Source organism: Nestor notabilis, unplaced genomic scaffold (genome assembly GCF_000696875.1).
Source record: "Nestor notabilis isolate BGI_N333 unplaced genomic scaffold, ASM69687v1 scaffold4217, whole genome shotgun sequence".
NCBI classification, from domain to species: domain Eukaryota; kingdom Metazoa; phylum Chordata; class Aves; order Psittaciformes; family Psittacidae; genus Nestor; species Nestor notabilis.
The window spans coordinates 1-16,610 of NW_009935915.1; the positions used below are offsets into that span (position 1 = coordinate 1).

A 16,610-nucleotide genomic window follows, 5' to 3' on the forward strand; every position below is an offset into this window, starting at 1 on the left:
GCTCGGGCCGCGCTGCCGGGCTGTTCTTCCACCGCCTGATTTGAGCCGCTGAGCTCCCCTGGGGCCGGGGAGTCGGTGCAGGCTGAAGGACATGCTTACTGTGATCCCTGGCGCCCGCGCTGCGGCCAGCCCGGATGCAGTGGGCGACTGGGGAGCGCCGGGAGTTGGAGGCAAGCACATGCCGGAAGTAGTTTGAAGGCGCATGGCCGGTTGTGCCCTGAATCGGTGTGATGACTGTTTCCTGCCGGACCACATTTCTTCAATATATGAAGAACGTATAACAGGCAAATGTTACGTTTGCTGTCTATTTATGTTGCAGAAAACGATCAGAAGCAAAATCCTCAGCAGTTGCAACAGCAAAGCCAAAAAGGAAAGCTGAGGTCAATCATACCGAAAATGCTGTTTTGGGAAAGAAGCCAAAATTGGAAGATGGATTAGAAGATGTCAAGTAAGTGCCCAGCTTAATATGTAACGAAATCATAACAAGACACACTGGTCAGCTCTATGCCAGTTGTGAGTAGTCAGTGTAAGTAGCTCTGCAGTGTTTTCAAACAAGGATGAATTTGCATATGAAGTTGACTTTCCATTATCTATGTGAGCGAGGATGTGCTGGTAGTACAGCTTCAGCAGAGATGAGCACTGGGTATGTTTAGACTACACTACAGGCAGGTAGACTGCTGCGGTATGAAATTTTCGTGTGTGTGTGGTTACTGCATATGGGTTGGTGGTTCTTGGTCAAAGCCATCATGTTGATTTCAGTCATATAGCAAGAGATAAGCAGTGAGGCACATGGGAGGAAGCAGACTTGCTGTGTACCACACTGTGAAAGACATAAATGGCTTGGGATACAGGAAGAAGAATTTGATCAGGGAGACAGAAAAAAGGCTCTTGAGGCATGTAAGGTTATAACTGCAGCAGATGTTTGGAATCTCAAGTACGGACATGCTTTTAAATTTGGGCACAAATGGGAGGTATTTGATATGAAGAAGGGGTTGTGACTGGACATACCAACAATTGGGAAGATAAAGCAGCTGAAGGGAAGCCAGGATGATATTTCTGTGCTTTAGGATCTGCATATCTCTCCCTCCTTTCTTTCTAGAACTTCGCAACTGGTGTTATGTGGGGTTTTGAAAAAAAAAATTGAAGGAACAGTGTGGGCGCTTTTTCAGCTTAGTGTATCTTAAGTGATTCTTGGGAACTTGGAACTTTGTATTGGTTCAGAAAACGATTAAGAGGGTTCATGGAATTAAAGTTAATATGAAGCTGCCAAAAGCACGTGTGTACCTCCTAGCTCAAAATATAGAAAACTGCTACAGAAATAAAACTTAGGTGCTTGCTATGTTCTTGTACTTTTATATAGGTTATGTATTATTGACTTGTGTGAGACAGAATTCTGGTATGGATTGTCATTTTGGCTTAGATGGTAATTTTTCTTAAGTTCAAGGTAAGATTTTCTCTGAGAAAGTAGGGAGAAGACTTCTCAGAACACTGTAAACCTGCATAGAGGCAAACCAGAACAAGAGTCAACATTTGAAGTCAGTTTCTGTGTTAGTGGGCTCAGTGGAAGTATAATTGCCTCCAGTAGCTTACTAGGTATGCTAAAGCCACTAGGAAAAATTACAGCATTTATGCAGGGAGATACTAGTCTCTTCCTGTGGCCATGAGAAGAGGGACTTGCAAAGAAGAGAGTAGGATCTCATCTTCAGGCAGCTGCTTGGGATCCTTCAGGCTGCTGTTACTTGGTGTCATGACTAGTAGCAGGAATACGGTTCTTGAATTTTGCTTTGCTGCATGTTGAAAAAAAGTCCCAATTTAATCACAAAACTTTATGTGAACAAATGTGATCCAAGTGGTGTTTGGTTTGTGCTGCAAGTTTTTATGGTGTTACAAATCCCAAAGCAGTAGCTAAAGCATATTTATATAGTGGCAATGCTTTAAGACTTAGAGGTGTTAGTCCTGGTAGGAGTCTTTGCCAACTGTCCATTTCAAGTTTCTGTATCATTTATTTTAATGCTGCAGTTAAAGTACAGGTGAAGTTCAAAAAAAACTTTGGTTTTAGTATTTATAAAGAAATTTTAGTGTTTATAAAGAAATTGGGTTTTTTAAATACATTTCTGGCAATCCTAACTCATGTTTTTAGTCTGGCAGACGTGATGCCTCGGGTAAAGGTACAAGCTGTGGAAACTGTTGAAGGTTGTACGCATGAGGTGAGTGCAGCAGAAATGCATGTGGAAAGTATAGGCTTGTTTCATATAATTGTGTGTATTACTGCCGGTAAAATAATACTGTTTTATCGGGCTTGTACTTATGATATCATAGAGTTATACAATCATTTAGGTTGAAAAAGACCTTTAAGATCATCAAGTCCAACTGATACTCTAGTACTGACAAGTCCACCCTAAACCATATCCCTAAGTGCCACATCTACACGTCTTTCAAAGACCTTCAGGGGTGGTGGCTCAGCCACTTCTCTGGACAACCCTTTCAGTGAAGAAATTTTTCCTAGTATCCAGTCTAAAACTCCCCTGGAACATTTGAGGCCATTTCCTCTTGTCCTATCACCTGTTACTTGGGAGAAGAGACCAACAGCCACCTCGTTCCATCCTCCTTTCAGGGAGCTGTAGAGAGTGATAAGGTTTCCCTTAAGTGTCCTTTTCTCCAGACTAAACCCCTCCAGGTCCCTCAGCTGTTCCTCATCACACTTGTGCTCCAGACCCTTCACCAGCTCCATTGCCCTTCTCTGGACCTGCTCCAAGCACTTCAACGTCTCTCTTGCAGTGAGTGGCCCAGAACTGAACACACGATTTGAGGTGCAGCCTCACCAGTGCCCAGTGCAGGGGGATGATCACTGCCCTGGCCCTGCTGCCACACTGGTGCTGACACAGGCCAGGATGCTGTTGGCCTTTTTGGCTGCCTGGGCACCAGCTGGGTCATGTTCAGCTCTGTCAATCAGCACCCCCAGGTCCTTTTCCATGAGCAGTTTTCCACTCTGCCCCAGGCCTGTGGTGCTGCATGGGGTTGTTGTGGCCCAGCTGCAGGACCTGGCACTTTGCCTTGTTGAGCCTCATACAGTTGGCCTTGGCCTATAGACCCAGCCTGTCCAGATCCTCTGTAAAGCCTTCCTATCCTCAAGCAGATGTATTATTTTATATGATATTTAAGGTAGAACAGGCTAGTAAAGAGTTTGAGGTCACTTAAAAAATTAATAGGGTATCTTACCAGGAGTAGTTTGAATGATACGTGCAATAAATGAGTGATTGTGAAGGACTTGATAATACTGATAAGTTGCCATATTTTAAAAGTACCAGGTGCATTCTGTCTACTGTTGTTGAGGATGAAAACCTACGTGTTGTTAAAATAGGTCTGTGTTCATAGTGTGATCTCAGTGTGCAGCGGTTCATGAAAATATTTTACTATTCTGGTTCAAAAATGAAAGGCTTTCTTGTAAGGCTGATTACTGTTGAAAATTACATTTCGGTAAAAAGGGAGAAAGATTTTTTGCAAAAGCAAATGTACAATTAGACTTTTGTAATGAAAGAACTGAATATACAACTGATGATGCAACTAGCTGTGTATCTGTACAGTCATTGCTATCTCGAGATGTCTGGCAGAGGTTTGCCATCACTTAGTAACTGAAGAGTGCTTAAACATTTAGTATGAATGAATGTTAGATATTGACCAGCAACAGGAAATCTCCTGTATAAATATGTTGCCCTTGGAAAGGGATTATTTTCAATATGATCTGAGTAGTTGATTCTAATGTCCATTGGCCAGAAGCTATGATTGTGTCTTGACTTGAAGAGCTAATGTTCCAAGGCAGGTGAAGCAGAAATATTTCACGGAAGACAGCAGGAAGTATCAGAACAGTGAGAGAAGGAACATTGTTGAGGCAGGAGGATAGAAATACTGGTTGAAAAACTCTCTTGAGAGGAAGGAAGGAAGCCTTGACACATGAGGTCATAGAAACAGGGTAATATAAATTCACATTCGTTTTCATATACTTTACATCTCCTGCCCTAGATCTTCATAGCTTGACATGTCACTATATTGGACACCAAGAATTATGCAACTGTTTTTATTTAAAATGTATTTTATAGGTTGCACTTCCAGCAAATGAAGAGTTCACAGGTCTGAAGCCAAGAACTGGGAAAGCTGCTAAAGTATGTGATAGATGGCATTTCTTTTTGCATATACTTCAGAGAATAAATGAGGGTAGAGGGGAAAAATTACATATTTTGTCAGTAAGGCTTGGAAGAGACTGTCTTGAAAGATGGTCTGTTGCAAGTAAGATTGGTGTTTCTACATTTTAAATTTGATAGAGTATAAGGATGTGGTTGAATGGGGTGGATTAGCTGGCTGCAGTTCTGTTCTACAGCGTCAGGCAGTGGCTTCAGTTGCACACTGTAGTTTCTCTTCCTAAATTAGTAAATTAGAGAACAGTCATTGGGGCAAGACTTTCATTTGATATGACAAGAACATATAAGCAAAGATTTTAGGTGTGGTATTAGATAAAATTATTTAAATAAAAAGTCATTGAGAAATACTGGATATTAAGATAAGTTGAAGTTACAGATATCTACAGGATGTCATTTCTGCCTGTAATTTGCACATTAGATCAGTCACAGAATTAATTAGATGTAAGTAACAGTCTGTCTTAAAATTATGTAATGTTTTTTCTTGCTTTCTTTTTAGGAATATCCATTTATTCTTGATGCTTTTCAGAGGGAAGCTATTCTTTGTGTGGATAATAAGCAGTCTGTGTTAGTGTCAGCTCATACATCAGCTGGTAAAACTGTTTGTGCAGAGTAAGTAATTTTCTGACATGTTCTAATAAGAGAATGGTGTGATGTTTGTCATGTCCTTTTGTTGAACCATCAGTAGCTGTTGTGCCTCAAACTGTTGATATGAAGATTGGACCATCAGTGTTAGAATGGTCCAAACATTCTAACACTGATGTGTTAGAATCAGACACAAAAATTACTCAGATACAAAAATTACTTCTCAGATACAAAAGTTACTCAGATACAAAAATTACTTCTTTCATCTTGTTTAGTGGGTAGTGCAGGGCTTAAATCGTGTATGAGCTTGTCTTCTGTTTTTAAAGAATCTGATTTTGTTGAGATGCTATTATATGGATCGAAAGGAAGGCTTCTGCTATCCATATTTGCATTAATTTAGAAAAAAATACACTGGTTTTCTAGCCTGTGGTTATAAGGAGTTTCTTGTGTGTTTGCATTGTCAAAAGCAGTGGTTTGAGTTAATTTGCAACTTTGTGTGTCAGACAAGAAATGCTTAAAAGATGGTGTATGTTTTTTGTCAGGGATTGGTCTAACAGTGGAGTGGCTTGATGACCTAAGGTGTGAAGTGAGATGTACATCTAAATATATTAGAGCATGGGTTCCAGTAATAGTAGTTTGTCATGAGACACTGACAGATTTTTAGATTAAACTAGGTGTGCCCAGATGTCCAAAAAAATCAGTTAACTTGTCAGTCTTTTGTTGCTCTTCAAAGATGTGTACATAGTTGAGTTAAGGCTGCACTGAACTTGTATGAAATGATTTGTATTATTCTACTGGCGTTCTGCATTCCTTTTTCTTTTAATTTTTGGGTTTTTTTAAGCAGAAGATTAGACGAAAGTAATATGCCATGAATGACTTCCTGGCAACTTCATTATGTACAATGTTTAAATACAGGTATGCAATTGCCCTGGCTTTGAGGGATAAACAGCGTGTAATATTTACAAGCCCGATTAAAGCTTTGAGTAATCAGAAGTACCGTGAGATGTATGAAGAATTTCAGGATGTTGGTTTGATGACTGGGGATGTCACCATTAATCCTACAGCTTCTTGTCTGGTAATGACAACTGAGGTAAGATCAGACATTGATTCTTGATTTGTCAATGATGATTTTCATTATGCCTCCCTTTGATGTTTTAACTTTTGGTTGTTGAAAAAGCTAGGTAAATGTCTGTAAATTCATCTTTTGGACTATCTGTCAGGAATTTTCATTCTCACATGGAGACGGACAAAATTTAATTTCCTGAATGCTCAAGAGACTGAATTTTCTTTGGATAAATGTGAGGTACTAAAAGTCAGTCAGATTTAGTGATTCCTGTAGGGTCAGTATATTGTTCTGAGGAAACAAAAGGGTGAGAGGAAAATCATTGAGTGATACTTGAGTGTTTCATGCCAGATGCTAGTACTCCAGAAATATTCAGCTTTTCACCTTTGATTAAAAAGTACTATTGTCACAGTTTTGTTGTATTACTGTTGCAGAAATCTGTCCAGCCATGAGTTGAAATTTCCTTCTTTCTGTCTTTACCTTAAATGAGTAAGCTGTTTTACAGAGAAAACTCTGGTAGGAAAAGATGGGGTGGAGAGACAGAAAGACTTGATTTCTGACCAGAGATTTCCTGTTAATCACAGAGAGGTTGTCTATTAGGATGAGGGAAGAAGGTGGCTTGGCAGGAGTAGACCTGTAACAAATATGCTGCCACATAAAGACTAGGAGAAAAATAATGGTTTTTCTTTAATGTTCCTTCACTGTTCTTGCAGGAAAACTGGTTCCTCTCAGACAATGAGATTTGGAAGCAACTTGGAAAGCACCTCACAGCCAATCTTAAAGTGCTTTTAAGATTCGTGCAAAATAAGATTTCACACTGCCACATAAATGTGAACCAGAAATTTAGGCAGTTTCATACTGAAAGCTCTGTAATATGTGACTGTTGTTATTTCATGTGATGGATCTCAATTTTATTTTTTTGCCTTTCCTAGATTTTGAGAAGCATGCTCTACAGAGGTTCTGAGGTTATGCGGGAAGTTGCATGGGTTATTTTTGATGAAATCCACTACATGAGAGATTCGGGTATCCTATATGTACTTTCTTTCCTCCAGGAAGTTTGATGTTTGGTTTTTTTCTTTCCCAAGAACATTTTTTTTCTTTTGAAGAATTAAATCTTTATTCTCTCTCTTTCTTAAAGTAACTCATCTTTGTACATAAATCACCCAGAATTTGTTTTGTACTGAATGTGTGTCAGACAGCTATTGTGTGTCATAGTCTGCATTTTTGTTTGCCAAGGCAAAAACCACTTTGAGGGCGTTTGTGTAGGGGAAGCTGGTTTTAGTTTTTCTTTCAGCATGCTGTTCTTTGGTTTCAGAACTGAAAAAAATAGGCTTTAATCATATACATTTCCCATGTGACTTTTCCATTTTCAGAACGTGGTGTTGTTTGGGAAGAGACAATTATTTTGCTTCCTGACAATGTTCATTATGTCTTCCTTTCTGCAACTATTCCAAATGCTCGCCAGTTTGCTGAGTGGATCTGCCATCTTCACAAACAGGTAATGTTTCTGGTGTGGTATACATCCATTCTTCTTGCCTTGTAACATAATGCTGTCTCTTTGATGTGAACTCAACCTTTGAGCATCTTTTCAGTCATCTTATTGCTTACAGATGATGATATTGATCACTTTTGGCTTCTCTGGTTGTTCTTCTAGCTTTTGCAGCTATACTGGCTGTTAGTTCTGCATAGCACCATTAGAGCTGTTTCTTTAAATTTTATTTTCCACACTTACTTAGTCACTAGCTTGATTTCAACAAATATTCTGAATTGCAAAACAGGATGAACATACTCAGAGGGCTGATAGACAAGAGGTTATTCAGGGAAATAGTTTGAAGAGCTCTGTAAAAAGGCCACGTGGAAATAAAAAGTAAATCAGAAATCCATAGGAAATACTAGATATATATGCAAACAAAGTAAGAAAAGAGCATAAGAAATCTATCCTGTTCCATAACCATGAGGTTTATCTTACTCTATTTTTTTAAGAGATGCTTTTGCAGCAAAGAAGATGGGCATCAGAATTAGGGAAGTTAATATCGGTAAGAGGTTGGTCAGATTTTAAAAATACCCCTGAGACTGATTATTATGTTGTTTTAGTGAAAGGAGTGTAATATAAGAGACTTTGTTTTGAAAAACACTAGGCTGTGATTTCTTTTTTTTTTAAGTAGAAGCAACCTTTCTCCATGCATTGAAACCTTAAATATTTTTAAGTCTACTGTGTGCCTTTTTTTAAGTGGTTTCAAAAGGTGTTAGGATTTTGAGGAGGGTGTAATAATGCAGAAGGAAATAGTACCTGTCCTTACTTCCTGTGTTCATGAGAAAGAATATTTTTTTATTTTTTGTTTGTTTTTTTTTTTAGCCAACTTGTGTTCTAAAGAAAATGCAAATATTTTCTTAAGTAACATCATTAGTACACAATCCATATTCAGGAAAGAAAATCTGTTAGCTTCTGTAAGTCTTATTTCTTGGCTTTCAGAAAGATGCATTTTAATAGAGATGTACTGGATTTTCCACCAAGCAAGTATTTTTACGATGCAATTAGAAACATTAACATGTATGCTATTCTTTCCTTATAGCCCTGCCATGTGATTTACACTGACTATCGGCCCACTCCACTGCAACATTATATATTCCCAGCAGGAGGAGATGGACTCCATCTGGTGGTTGATGAAAATGTAAGGAACATTCAGTTTGTTTGAAAGATCTTTTTCCTTGTGTATCAGTCATGAGGTTGATCTCCTGCAAAATTTGGATTGGCTATACAAAGGATGTTTGTATTAAAATGAAGTACACAAGGGTAACAGTGATTTCTGAATTGCTGTTAAAATTTTTTTCAGTCTTATAGAAGAGATTGGTTTTGTTATCTTAATGTCACGTAGTCAGCTGAGTAATACTTTGCTGAGATGTCTTAAGTGCCGTCAGTCTTGGTTTGTTTTCTAAAGCGCATGCTGCTTTCTATAAATCTGCGGAGTAGCTGATGTTTCTTGTACTGTTTCACACATGAAAATGTAGTAGCATTTAAATTTTACTTTGGTTGAGGCTGTAAAATATTTTTTCGTCTTTAGACGATTTTGAAGTAGTGACTTGTTTAAAATTCACTATCGGCTTGTGCAGCAGTAGCTAATGCCAGAAACAGTAGTACTGCACTTGAAGTTAGATCTTTGTTGGGCAGTGTATTTTAATTTAGACATTCCTAAAAGTTACTTTTGGTATGGTGTCATTCAGCAGGTCTAGTGTGGTTAATGGTGTGATGGATGATATGACAATGGGCAGTAACTTCAGAGACACCATTCTGAGCTGTGACATTGACCCAGTAAACTCACTTGTTGTCTTATACTTTGTTTTTGTCCTGCCTGTAAATGTGGGGTAACAGTACAGGCTACACAAAGCACTAAGTATTTTTAAGTGGGCTGTGTAGGAACTAATTGCTTACAAAGGTTGTGTTTTCTATCTAGGGAGATTTCAGAGAAGATAATTTTAATACAGCAATGCAAGTGCTTAGAGATGCAGGTGACTTAGCAAAAGGAGACCAGAAAGGCAGGAAAGGAGGAACGAAAGGTGAGTTTGAATTCAATTCTAGAGGAACTTTTTGTGTAATACAACAAAATTTTAGGCAAGCTGTGCTCATGTCTCAGTTATTGCATAAGATACCTTTTGATAAAATTATATTTAAATCAGTGCAATCTCTCTGCAGGTCCTTCAAATGTTTTTAAGATTGTGAAGATGATTATGGAAAGGAATTTCCAACCAGTGATTATTTTCAGCTTCAGTAAGAAAGACTGTGAAGCCTATGCACTTCAGATGACAAAGTTAGATTTCAATACAGGTACAGAAAAATAAAATACAGCTTTATTTACAGTTGTAGTTTAATGTGAAATGTTACTCTGGTTAGATATTTCTATTTCCTTTGGAACTTTTTTTGTAAAAACAAGTGAAAAATATGTATTGCTTTTTCACTTACTGTGCTGGTACGTCAGACTGTTTTTAATAGGAAACTGTTGATGCTAAGAGTGCTAGATCATCACAATGTTGAATTACTTCTCTATTTTAAACTTTATTTCTTTCTTCAAAATCCTGTTCACTGTAATAATACAAGAGTTCCTAGAAAATTCTATCTATAATGGCAGAAAACTGATCATAACAAATGTATTTCCAAAAATTTTCATGTATGTCCATAAAAAAATAAGTATCCTCTCAAAGTCAAAGCAACTATAAAACAAACCACTACACTGTTCTTTCTCAACTATTCAATCCAGTTTTCTTTCTTTCTTTCCTTCCTCCCCTTTCTCCTCAAAACAAAACCTGAAAGGTAAACAACATTTTGGATTAATACCAAGCTTGGAAAATAAGTTTAAGTTCATCGCTTCTCAGAAATGTTAGGAGTTGTAACAAAAATAAGGAATTTGTTGTGAATCAGTGTATCGTTTCATGTTTGTGAACTGTTCGTGCTTGCTTACTTGCTCCAATCTTTGCACCTTCTGGTTCAGTGTTGCAAAATTATGCAGCTGTTTCTGTCAGAACATGTATAGATATGCAGAAGTGCAGAGATGCATTTTTCTATATTTTCTTCAGTCGTATCTCTGAATTCTTGATATTTTTACTCTTTCAGTAGAAAGGAGGTGTAAACTTTTAGGATTAACCGAGAAAAGGGAAAGCCTCTGTGTCCATGCAGACAGGGACTAGTAGGTAGAAGAGAAACAGGGTGAGGTTAATTAAATAGATGAAGTACATAAAACTGAGAAATCCAAGCTTGGAAATAACTAAAGTTAGGATTATTCTGCCAGGTTTGTTCTGTTTTCCTTTCCATTGAGCATCCACTTCTGGTTACTGTTAGGCTTCTTCAGCCTCACATTCAAGTCTTGATCGTCTGACCCAGTCTGGGTGGTTCACAGTCTTCCGTAGTATTTTTATTGTGAAGTTTTGTAAATATTAGAATGTGGTAAAGCTTTTTTTACATATCGTATAAACCTTCTAGATTTTGTAATAACTTACAAATTGCATTCTTAGATGAAGAAAAAAAGATGGTTGAAGAAGTGTTCAATAATGCGATTGATTGTCTATCAGATGAAGACAAAAAGCTTCCTCAGGTCAGTGGAGATAGGATAGGGGTAGCTGCTGCTCTCCTTTTCTGCAGCTTTTGAGGCTGTGGGGTTTTTGTAGTGGGTACAGAAATCATAAACTAAATATTGTCATTCATCTCTCCAGGTTTTAATATCTCTTGCACTGCTCCTTAACATGGTGAAATAGGACTCAGTGTAGGATTCCCATTGTGATGGCAGCAAATGGCATATGCCAGAATTAACCATGGAGTTCCTACACTGTGCTTGTTGGTTTTGTTTTGTTTTTGTTTTTTTTTCCCCTAATGATGTTTTTAAGTCAACAGGTATATTTGGGTTAAAACTGTCTGGGAAGAGATCAAATGAGAGTGCAGTATGCACTTTACCAGGTATTAACTACTGAGCCTTTCCGAAAGTTGAACTGATGCAACTGTATTCTAATTCATTGCATAATGGTTAGCGTAATGTCTGTCTTTACAGTGGAAAAAATACAAAGTTCTGAATGGACAGAATGTTACAGGTTTCAGTACTTTTGTAACAAATACTAAAGCTGTAATTTCATTCTCCTCCCCTCTTTGTGTCCATCATTTCTTAATGCGGTGATCTTTATTGTAAGCATGGCAATTTCTCCTGGATTAAAACAACCATTTAAGTTTTGGCGATGCCTGCTTGCTTCAGATTCCACATACCTATTTTGTTTGTGAACTTCGGATAGTAGGAATCCAATATATAATGTGTGCCTGGCTGTTAGGGTTTTTTTGTAAGCTGATAACAGTGGCATTATGTCCAGTAATATGCAATATTTATCTAATAATATATCCAATCTTATATCCAATATTGGATATTATATCCAATAATATCCAATCGTTATATCCAATACTATCCAGTAATCTCTGGACAATGATATCTCAAAAGCATCTTCTCAGAATTAGGTTTGGGATGGTAACCAAGTGTTAATAGATTGTTAATGAGAATCTTCGTTTTCAAAGAGAAAACCAGAGACAAAGCTAATTTCATGTAAGTATTTGTTTGAAGTATAATGTTTTTAGAATTTAAGAGATTAATTCAGTCATTTACAACCTGAGTTTCCTTGTATGGCTGTCCACGTGCTGACTTCACTGTTTTACAGCACATTTCAATAAGTTAAATCACTGGAGCTAAAACTGAAAAGAAATATCTCGTGCTTACAAGGATCACTGTTTCCAAAAATGATTTTAAATGAGCCTTTGGGTTTGGTGGTTTTGGTTTGCTTGGTTTTTTTGTTGGGTTTTTTTTTTTTGTTTTTTTTTTGTTTTTGGTTTTTTTTTTGGGGGGGGGTGGTTTTGGTTGTTTTTTGGGTGTTAGTTTGTTTTTTTAATAGATGCAAATTTAAATGCTACCTGCATGCGTAAATTAGGGCACAGCTTCACAGTTTGCCTAACCCAACTTAAGACTAGTCTACTGAAAAGCTTGGCCTCTGGCTTCACCCTTCGTATCATTCCTAGTTCTATCTGGAAAATAATATTGAAGGGGTATTTATTGCACTTAAAATCAGGAAATAGTGAATCATGTGAACACTGAAGTCAATCTTGAGGTTTTCCACGCAGGTTTTATTTTTTAGTAACAAATACTAACGTTTACTTGTCTTTGTATGTTTCTTCCCAGGTTGAGCATGTACTTCCACTTCTGAAGCGAGGAATTGGTATCCATCATGGCGGTCTTCTTCCTATTTTAAAAGAAACCATAGAAATTCTTTTCTCTGAGGGCCTAATAAAGGTATATATTTCATGTCCATTCTCTGTTGTAAATACACAGTTGGTAATCCTGAAAAAATCTCCCAAGAAGTATGTGTTAGCTCAGCATGTATACTAGTATTATAGTGGAGATCTGCCTCTACTTTTGTCTGAAAAAAAAACAATTTTTGAAGCTATTTGTTTATTTTTTTTTCTCTATCAGGAAAAGCTTGTAGTCTTTAATATTTTGCCTTAGATGTCTTATGTTAGTACAAAATTACAGTTCTAGTTTTAAGTGCTCCAGATTTTATTCTCAACTATTTAAACTTACATTGACTAAATGTAACATTTTTGTCGACTGTTTTAGAGTATATTTTGCTCCTATAAATGATTGTAGACATATAACAAGATGTTTGTTGGTTGCCTTAAAGGACATGCATTCAGAAAAATCTAATCTTAAATGAAAATTGTGGGGTAACTATCTGCTATTTTTTTTTCTTGCAAACATTGAACGTGGAAATTATCTACTTTTCAGTAATACAGTTTGCCCCCCCTTATGTGTTCTTTTGGAGTCTTTCACATGGTTCCATCTTAGTAATTTTCATGTTTTCCCAGAGGAAATAAGGGAAGGGGTAAAGAATGTTTTTTTTGAATACTAAATGTGTCTATGTGCCTATGCTGACTCTACAGAAATAGTAGAATCTGGTGAAGTTTTTTGTTGCTACCTCTGACTAGTTGAATGTTTGCTTAGAACTCTTTGTTTTTGCTTCCTTAACTTTAGTTTGTTTATTTAGGCCTTATTTGCCACAGAGACTTTTGCTATGGGGATTAATATGCCAGCCAGGACTGTGCTATTTACGAGCGCCAGCAAATTTGATGGAAAAGATTTCCGATGGGTAAGTGAAAACTCAGTTATTCAAGTGAAAACTCAGTTATTCAGTAGAATAACTGAGTTGCATTATTTAAATCTAATAAGGATTAAATTTGCTCTTGACATACCCAGCTCAATGTAGTAGCAAATACTTTTTTTCTTTCAAAAATCTTTTTGTTCACTAATCCATTTATAATTAGTGTACAAATTCCTGAAGACAGTGTTCCTTAGATATGCATGAGACTATTTTATTTTCATAGGTACAGCAAAAAGGGCATCAAACACAGTTAGCAGTGTGCACTGGATTTAAGTAAGACTTCTGCACAACTTGCCCAAAACTGTGAGACCTCAAGTATTTTCTTCTGTGTCAGAGGAATGTGGAGAATAAATGGTCTGAGTGTCATATTGTAATTGCCACTAAACTTAGATTTTGGGTGATCCAAGGGAAGAAATTATGTACCTCAGGAGAGTCTTGATTGTTGTGTTATAGCAGAGTATTTTGGGTAGCTCACAGAAGGATGGAAATGTGTGGAGGGAGGGACAGGTTCTTAAACAGCTGGAAAACAAATAATTTAAAAGTTTTAAACAAATAATTTACAAGTTTTAAACATTAAAACCAGGTATGTGGTTCACATGTAAATAATAAGGAGGGTGTAGAAGTCATCACAGCAAAACCTTATAAGCATAATGGTTCATCTTTGAGAGACAGGAAAATTTCAGTAAATAGGACAAGTGATTTGACGTGTGCATTATGAAGTAAACATCTCTTCAGTCTAGTTTGGGGCGTTCAATTTCATGATTCATATAGTCTGATTGCATGTCCTTAAGATATATGTGAGAATTAGGTACCTTTGATGTATCAGACATGTGGAACTCCTACTTTTAAAATTTAAAATTCAAACTACATTTCCTTACGTAGTTTTTAAGATCTTACTAGATTAGACTGATGAGATCTTTATAACCTCCTCAGTTTCATGGTTAGCAGGCTTTTGCTAGGTATCAGTATTTTAATTTTACATTTTAATAATTCGAATGAAGTGATACATTATTTGAAGATTCTGAAGATGCATCATCAGTATGTTGAAGACGTATTGTATTTTAATTGTCTCCTCCATGCCCAGCAAGCTTTCATGCCATGAGACATTAGTAAAATGTTTTTTGTTGCTTGTTAAAATGACGCACCATGTTCAGAAGTCACAGTACCTATGGAAGCATTAGTTAACTTAGGCTGCTCACATGCAAGTCCATCACTATGAACGATGAATCTCTAGTAGTTTAGTGACAATTATGAGTGGTGAGTTCAATCTGTTAAAAGTTCATGTATTAGATAACTCTTCTTTGCTAATATTTATGCATCTTGGTCGTTTGATGTATAATTGTAAAAAGCACTTCTTACATGCTGTTTTTCTAATATTTGTTAATTCTTTCTTTTTATTGTTTTATCCTAGATATCCTCAGGTGAATACATTCAAATGTCAGGTCGTGCAGGACGCCGAGGTATGGATGACAGAGGAATAGTAATTCTTATGGTGGATGAAAAAATGAGTCCAACAATTGGCAAGCAGCTCTTGAAGGTATGAGAGAAGTTAACTTTTTTTATTCTCCCCACTGAAGTTATTCTCGTTTGAATAATGTAATATGTGAAATTATAGACTTAAAAAAACAGTATGTAGAACGTGCAGGTAGGAGATGACAACTCATAAAAGGAGTACGGGCTCTTGCTGAATTCTCATGAAAGCAAGAGTTTCTGTTGTGAAACAAAATTAGAAAACTAGTATCATCCTTCTCTGTATGAAAGGGATCAGGAGAGTAGAGTTATATCCTCTTTTCTAGTGGTATCACTACTACTGCAGTATTCTGGCTTTTTTTCTTGCTGACCACAGTCAGTTCAAGGATATTGCTGAACTGAAAGAGGTTTGCTAAGCTTTCACAAGAGTTGCAGAAGGCTTTGTTCTGTGGTGAAATAAAACCTTGTTCAGTGGTCTTTTTCAGTGTAACAGACAAAGCAGACAAAGTCATGCAAAAATGAGGTATATATGATCAGTAAGAAAAGTGAGATGGCTGTCCAAGCTAGAATGAACTATGGAGAAATTGATAGTGCTTGTAGGAAACATTGAGGTTTGGAAATAAAGAGGTTGGGGAAGAAAACACCCTTGTGGTTGAGATGGGCATTAGATTGTAGGGCTTCCCCAAACTGTAATGGAAGTTGTTACAGCTTATTATAGTAATACCCTCTTCTTTTATAATTTGAATGTGAAACATTGCACACATTACAATTCTGTTTAAATTCTATGGCAAAGATAACCATAATGAAACATAATATTCTGGTGTGAGTGTTGCCTATTGTAGGCTACGTATGTTAATTGTGCACACATTAAAATTTAGAACTTGGTGAGTTGCTCCACACGTTATTCAGGAGCTTGAGAACTGCTGAGCTCTTAAATTCAGCAGTTTGAGAACTATACAACTCAAATCTGCATGAATTAAGATTTTAAAAAAAGAAAATAGTAGATCACATACATTTATTTGGTACTAATTTTTGCCTAGATGTTAAGGAAATAAAAAAGAGTATTTCCTGTCTTGAAACTTTAAGCCCTTTTATGTTTTTAATAAAGAAACAAAAATAAAAAATAATGCCAACTTTTTTTCCTCTATTATCTCTTGGTTCTCCACTGATCTAAATAAATTCATGTATTTCATTAATTTTTCATACTACTTCACTTGTAAGGAAGGACTAAATTTAAGTTTCTTTAAAAAATATCAGAAGGAGCTTTAATGAAGATATTAATGGTTCTGTAACTGGCTTCCGTAACTATTCATCCAGTTGCTGAAAGACTGTAAAAGTAATCTTCAATGAGATGAGCAGTACAACATAAAAAATACTTTATATTTTCCTTTTTAAATACAAAACACTTTGAGGAAATTTCATGTCAAAACAAGCCAAGAATGTATATAGACTAAGTTTTCTTCAATATTTACGTTTTTTATTTGTTAAATGTGTCTGAATTAGGTTTTACTTAATAACTGACAGTATTGTCTGTAGTAAGATGAATATTGTGTCTCGCAATAGTATTTTGCTGTCACATCATATATTGTGGCTTTGCTCCAAGATAAGCTAAAGATTTGTAGGGA

General features: G+C 36.6%; 1 protein-coding gene across 1 annotated transcript in view; it reads left to right on the forward strand.

Moving 5' to 3' along the window:
* The first annotated feature begins 202 nt into the window (after positions 1-202).
* Positions 203-16,610, forward strand: part of SKIV2L2 (superkiller viralicidic activity 2-like 2 (S. cerevisiae)) — a 43,695-nt gene continuing 27,287 nt past the window's right edge. The window contains exons 1-15 of the mRNA XM_010018053.1: positions 203-225; positions 320-448; positions 2,141-2,207; positions 4,098-4,160; positions 4,693-4,805; positions 5,694-5,868; positions 6,774-6,864; positions 7,215-7,339; positions 8,415-8,513; positions 9,294-9,396; positions 9,533-9,664; positions 10,846-10,925; positions 12,540-12,650; positions 13,402-13,503; positions 14,927-15,052. Of these exons, the coding sequence (XP_010016355.1) occupies positions 203-225; positions 320-448; positions 2,141-2,207; positions 4,098-4,160; positions 4,693-4,805; positions 5,694-5,868; positions 6,774-6,864; positions 7,215-7,339; positions 8,415-8,513; positions 9,294-9,396; positions 9,533-9,664; positions 10,846-10,925; positions 12,540-12,650; positions 13,402-13,503; positions 14,927-15,052 (1,539 nt within the window). The remainder of the gene's footprint in view (positions 226-319; positions 449-2,140; positions 2,208-4,097; positions 4,161-4,692; positions 4,806-5,693; positions 5,869-6,773; positions 6,865-7,214; positions 7,340-8,414; positions 8,514-9,293; positions 9,397-9,532; positions 9,665-10,845; positions 10,926-12,539; positions 12,651-13,401; positions 13,504-14,926; positions 15,053-16,610) is intronic.